General features: G+C 54.5%; 1 protein-coding gene across 4 annotated transcripts in view; it reads right to left on the bottom strand.

Moving 5' to 3' along the window:
- Positions 1-431: 431 nt before the first annotated feature.
- Positions 432-6000, bottom strand: part of KCNIP3 (potassium voltage-gated channel interacting protein 3) — a 74455-nt gene continuing 68886 nt past the window's right edge. For all 4 annotated transcript variants that reach the window (XM_037527853.2, XM_037527854.2, XM_037527856.2 and 1 more), the window contains 4 exons: positions 5171-5278; positions 4143-4247; positions 3411-3473; positions 432-2889 (listed from right to left, as the gene is read on the bottom strand). In XM_037527853.2, coding sequence (XP_037383750.1) covers positions 2842-2889; positions 3411-3473; positions 4143-4247; positions 5171-5278 — 324 coding nt within the window. In that variant the 3' untranslated portion in view covers positions 432-2841. The remainder of the gene's footprint in view (positions 2890-3410; positions 3474-4142; positions 4248-5170; positions 5279-6000) is intronic.

Here is a 6000-nt window from a genome sequence, read left to right as displayed (position 1 = left end):
CTCTTCTTCTGACTTACTTCAATTATAATTCTTTCCAGCTCCATCCATGTTGCCTTGAATGGTGTGAGTTTGTCTTTTTGATTGCAGAGTAGTATTCCATTGTGTAAAAATACCACATCTTCATCTTCTTCTCCATTTTTGGTCATTTAGGATGTTTCCATATCTTAACTATGGTAAATAGCACTGTTATGAACATGACAATGTCTTTGTATTCTTTGGATAGATACCTAGGGATGGAATTGCTGGGTCACACAAAAGATCCATTTTTTAATATTTTGAGAAACCTCCATACTGTTTTCCATAGGGGTTGAAACAGTCTACATTCCCACCAGCAGTGCAATAGAGTTCCTTTTTTCTGGTCTCTCCCCTAACATAACCCTCACAAAATTTATACTTTTGAAAACAAAACTAGAAAAGGAAGATGTCTTTAAGTAAATTCTGCTGCTTCCCTGTGACCTGCACCTTTCAACGGAGGGGACATACAGAAATGTCTTCCTGGAACTGGCAAGAAATATGACCTGGAAATGAAATACAAATGGCACCTCAAGGAGTTACCCTGCTCCCCAACTCTGCATACAGCCTACGGGACTAGAGCTTCTTGGAAAGGCTGCCCAATTGTGGGATCTATTCCCCACTCTCCCTTTGGTGACATCGCATTGGAAGCATGAAATCCAGCGTGGAAATTGGCAAATGCTGCAATGAGGGGAATGCTTACTAGTTACCAGGACAGTGCTGGGCAGGAGCCATGACTACAGTAGCAGGGGTGGGAGGGCCTGGACCAAAATTCAGTGGGGACAAAGCACCAAGAATCCCTCTTCTTTGTCAACTTTATTTTATTAAAATATATAGGACTGAATACCAGTAGGTGCTGAGAACAGGAACTACCCTCCCAGGCCAGCCCCAAGGGGGACGCTTCTGCCATGCAGACATGCGGCCAGTCCGTCCCAGGGTGAGAGATGGGGCCTTCCTGGTTGGGTGAACAGTCGTTCTGGCCTGCGGACAAGGCGGGCAGGGACATGGTGGTGAATCTCCCTATTAGGGCCTTGGCCCTTGGCCCCTTAGAAGCAGAGCTACACCAGCTGGGAGGGCTGGCCTGGGAAGTGGGGGAGAAGATCCCTGAGCCAGGGAAAGCTGATGCCCTCCTGAAAGAGGGGAGAGGGACCCCAAGTCAGACTGGAGATGGGGTGTCAGTGCAACTCCAATGGGGAGGACCACCTGTGTGAGTGCAAAATGTGCCCATGACTTAGTCAGGCCAATCTCCACGGCCTCCACAATCCTGCCTTTCCACGAGGGCCCTGCTCACCCTGGGCTGGGCCTGGGCAGAGACAGGTGGCAGCCGATGGAATGTATCATGTGAGAATGTTCCTCAGAAGGGCCTGTGCTGCCTGGGACTGAGTTCCCTCTTGGGGAGGCCTGGGCAGAGGGAGCAGCATTTCTGACTCTCCCAGAGGCCTATGTTGACCCTGGGCCCCTCAGCCCTCACTGTTGGCTCCTGGCTGCAGGCTGACATGGGCCTCTATCCCCAGAGCAGAACCCATCCAAGCCCCGGGGTTTGTGCTTTTGAATGTTGGTGAGCTGGGCTGGACTGGGGCTGGGCTTCAAGCCCCGAATGCTCTGAGGCACAGAACTGACCCCCCCCCCAATTCTTTCTAGGGGCTGACCATACAGGGGCTCCTGAGACCCAGGCCTCAAGCTACCAAGATGGTCTTGTCTCAAAACAGCAGTGTTCCTTGGCTCCCCTCATGAGTTGCATTCTGACCTTGTGCTTTTAGTCTGGAGTTGGGGTGAGCCCATGTCGGGGGGCCCACACTGTTTTGGAAAGGGAGGCTCAGTGAAACTGCTGGGCCAAGGGAAGCAAGGGCAGAGGGAAAGAGGGATGGGAAAGTCCCTTCCCAGGTCTACACCACCTGTCCTCCATGGCAGCCAGTCCCTGAACCAGCCTTGACCTTTCCTTAGGATGGCCTTGGTTGGGGGGAGGAGCAGTCTAACGCTTGAGGGGTATACCCCCACCCACTGCATCCCCGCTGAACCAGAGACTGGGGCAAGCCACAGCTTCTCCCATCCAGTGGAGTGGGTACATAGATAGCATCCCTCCCCCCAAGAAACCCAATCCCTAAACTTGAGAGGCCCCTTTCCTGGGCTGGAGGGGAATGGAGCCCAGAGGCCCCAAACCACTGGCATGGCAGGCGTCCTGGGCCCCAGGAAAACAATTCCAGGAAGCAGCACCTCTTTCCTAGTCCAAACTCCCTTGACCCCCAGCTGCCCCTCCAGCATCATTCTGGGAGTGTAGTCGGCGGGTAGGGAGTGACGGAGTGGGGAGGAGCAAGGTGGCCAGAGAGGCCCCTAGAACCTGGTTCAGATGTGATGGGAAAGGGGTGGCAGAAGGGAGGGGCAGGTGGGCTCTCAAGCGGAGCCTTTGCTTTGGAGACTGGACTCTCCTTGAAGGGGGAGCTTGACACTTTGTTGCTAACACCCCAGCCATGGGCCTGCAGACACCCCACTCTCAGCTCCCCACCCTAGAGGCAGCCTTGCCCTGCTGGCCTGGGAGGGCGACTGGCTGAGGGTACGTGGTTCTTCTCCCCCGGACTCAGCTCCCAGCCACACTCAGTCCCTCCCGGACCTCTGCTCCTCCTCTGCCAGCCCAGAGGAATGGTGTGTGTGTGTGTGTGTGTGCGTGTGTGTGTGTATACACGCGTACATGTGCACACGCGTGTCTGGAGCAAACTGTTCACTTTTTGCAAATATATTAGAAAAAAGTCTCTCATGGAGGCTACTCCCGGCAGGACTGAGGTTTCTTTGGGGGCAGAGGCCGCAATGCCACTTAGAGATGCCCCACATGTCCTAGATGACATTCTCGAACAGCTGCATGGAGCTCATGATGTTCTCATCCTGCATGGAGAGAAGGACCAGAGGCTTGGTCAGGCCCTGGGTGGGCCAGTGGGGCAGTGTCCAATCCAACCCCCCCTTGAGCAGATTCTCAGTGGGGACATGGAACCCTGCAGTGGCAACTCTGTCTCGCGGGTGGATGGGGCACAGCCTTCTCAGCCCACAGTTTGACTATATGCCTGTCTGGGGCCTGCCAACTCACTGACGGATGAACCTCCCAGTGGAGGCTGGGGCAACAAGAGGCAGCTCTGGAAGAGATGGGGTGCTGAGGCTGGTCGAGGCCTGGTGTCTTGTCCCCTGCTCTGTGGAGGAGGGTCAGCACCAGTGCTGAGGAATGACTTGTCTTGAGGGCACAGGTCCTAATCAGCCACCCCTGGCCCCACGTCCCCCTGCGATGCAAGGCATTGCAAAGGCAAGGCTGAGGGATGAGGTCCCATGTGGGCTGTGGGTTGGAGCAGTTGGGGAGGGGCCGGGGACTGCCAGGTGCGGGACACTGGGTGTTTTCGACTCCCAATGTCGCCTACCTTCTGACAGGTCTCCAGGAACTCGTCAATGGTCACCACCCCGTCCTGATTTCGGTCCATTTTCTGTAATCCAAGCAACATCCTCAGTGAGTCTCTCAGCAGGGAATGCCCCTATCCAGGCCTGAGATGATGGCAGTGGGTGGGTGGGTTTCCTTCACCCTGACCTGTCCCCTCTGTCTCCTACTTGGATCAGGCCACATAAAGTACCTCCCCAGCCACCTCTTACCCACAGCTGACCTTTCGGGCCTCTTCCTAGTCTGCCCCTACCCCCAGCGGCTTCCCTGATGACCTCCTGGGCTTACATCTCCAGGACGCACACCCATGCTCAGTGACCCCCTTAACTCCTTGACACACAGCCAGGGCAGATGGAGCAACCTAGGCAGATGGAGCAAGCTGGCCACAAAGCAGTCACCCAACCCCATTTCTCTCACACAGTGTCCCTGTAGGAGACAGAGGAGCTCTTAGAAGGCACCAGAACACTGGCCCGGGGTGTCAGCGGTCTTGGAATCCATGATCCTGCTTGCCTAAGATTAGCTTCGTGGATCAGAGAATAGGGATGCTCTTTTAATTTGGTGCTCGGTACCCTGACAAGCAGCCAGGTGGAGGATGCAAGATTAACCTCCTCATGAAGGGAACTCAGAGGGGGCTGTGGCTTGCCCTGGGTTGCCCTAAGAGCAGAAGCCCCTCCCTCTTCCAGCTGCCCGTCCTCCCCTGTCTGGCCAGAGTGCTCACCTGGAAGAACCTCTCCACATGCTCCAGAGGTGCGTCCTCCCGCAGGATGGGGTAGGTGTGGCGGCCCATCATGTCGTAGATAGACTTCATGATGGCCAGCATCTCCTGGAGGGGCAGAGGGGCTGGCATGAGCTGCAAGGATGTGTGGGGGTGCCAGGGCCTGAGGGGAGGGAGCTGAGTCAATGGAAAGAGGGCAGCCCCACCTCCAGGGTCGTGGTGAGTCAGTGGGAGGGGCCAGCAAGCTAGAGAGTAGACTTGCCCCCTCAGGTAAGCCCTACAAGAGCTTGACCCCAAGAGAAGTTGGAGATAGATTTTAATGTGTGATCTCCAAAGGCTGAAACCATAACAATTACTTCATATATAAAAAAAATGTTTAGGTCAAACAAAACCTGATTGTAGGGCCTCCCCGGTGGCACAGTGGATTGAGTGCAGCACCGGTTCGATTCCCAGCTGACCAGGGAGATTCCCATATGGCGCGGTAGACCTCTCTTATCTCACCCACTGCTCCCCTCAGCAGTGCTTTCGGTCTGTCTGCCTGTTCTGTTCCCTGCTCTGTCTCTGGTGAATCCTCTCACCCTCCCACACATCTGGCCTGTACCCCAGCTCTAGTATAAATAAAAATAAATAAATAAATCTTAAAAAACACACACACACACCTGACTGTGGGTCAGGACCCCACCTTGTGCCCTGTCCTAAAGGACCTTACTACCCCCTCCACTTGTGGGAGCTGAGACCAGCCCCAGTCCTGGGCTTTTCCACTTGTGCCTCCTGAAGCCCTCCTGTTAGATAGGATGACCCCAGGACACTTAAACAAGATGGAGGCGTGTGGTGAGGGCACAAGTCCCATGATTCCCACACCCAGGTGTCTAGGACCGAGTCCCAGAGAGGAGGTTGGCTGCTCCCCCAGGGCCAGGCTGACTGCCACATCCCTGAATGTGAGGAGAGGAGGAGAGGAAGAGAAGTTAGGGGTGTGAAGCAGCAGGATGAGGGCAGACAGGCCACCCCACCTTGCCCCCAGCCAACCCTACCTCTTTGGTGATGTAACCATCCTTGTTAATGTCGTAGAGGTTAAAGGCCCACTTAAGCTTCTCGTGGACTGTTCCCCGCAGGAGGATAGAGAGGCCAACCACAAAGTCCTATGAGGAAGAAGGATAAGGAGTGGCAATTCAATGCCCAGCTTCTATTTCCAGTTTGCAGTGTGGCTTCCACTGAAACTCAGCTCTCCTGATGAGGGGCCTCCATTACAGAGCGGGCAGGTAGTGTCCATTAGGTGGACTTGGTGTGAGCGTGTGTGTGCATGTGTGTGTGCGTGCATGTGTGTGTGTGTGTGTGTGCTCGTGCTGGGGACGGGGATGGCATGGTTACTGGTAGTGATCCTCTCAAATAATGACATTCAAATCTGTGGTGTCTTAGACCTGTTGCAATTAGTAGAGAAGACCTGGGGTGCTCTGTAAGAAGGGGGTGGTGCTCTACATTCAGGTTACCAGGTAGCTGCATGTCAAGGTGTTTGAAAACTTCTATCTAAAAAGCTAAGCTACAAATGCTCAGCTCTGGGTCCATGACATTCGTATGTGTTGCAATCACCGCTGAGGTGTGATGGGTAACTTCTTACTAATGTGGTAAGTTAGTAATGATCACCTGGCCTGCGTGTGGGAACTTCACCTGTTTTGTCATAACCACTGGTGGCAAGCAGGTGTTGCCCCACTTCCCAGAAGGTTGGCAGGACAAGCCCCTCCTGCCTCATGGCCACCGCCACCCCCTACCCTGGAGGAGTCGGGGTGGAGGGCAGCAGACTGCAGTGTCTGTACCAAGGGGCTCAGCCCCTGCTCAAATTTTAGATTTTATGGATCTGAGAGAT

The sequence above is a fragment of the Talpa occidentalis genome, unplaced genomic scaffold (genome assembly GCF_014898055.3).
Source record: "Talpa occidentalis isolate TD23 unplaced genomic scaffold, MPIMG_talOcc4v2.1 talOcc4.5, whole genome shotgun sequence".
Classification (NCBI taxonomy): domain Eukaryota; kingdom Metazoa; phylum Chordata; class Mammalia; order Eulipotyphla; family Talpidae; genus Talpa; species Talpa occidentalis.
The sequence above is the reverse complement of the archived record's forward strand: the minus strand, read 5'-3'. Positions and strand labels throughout refer to the sequence as shown.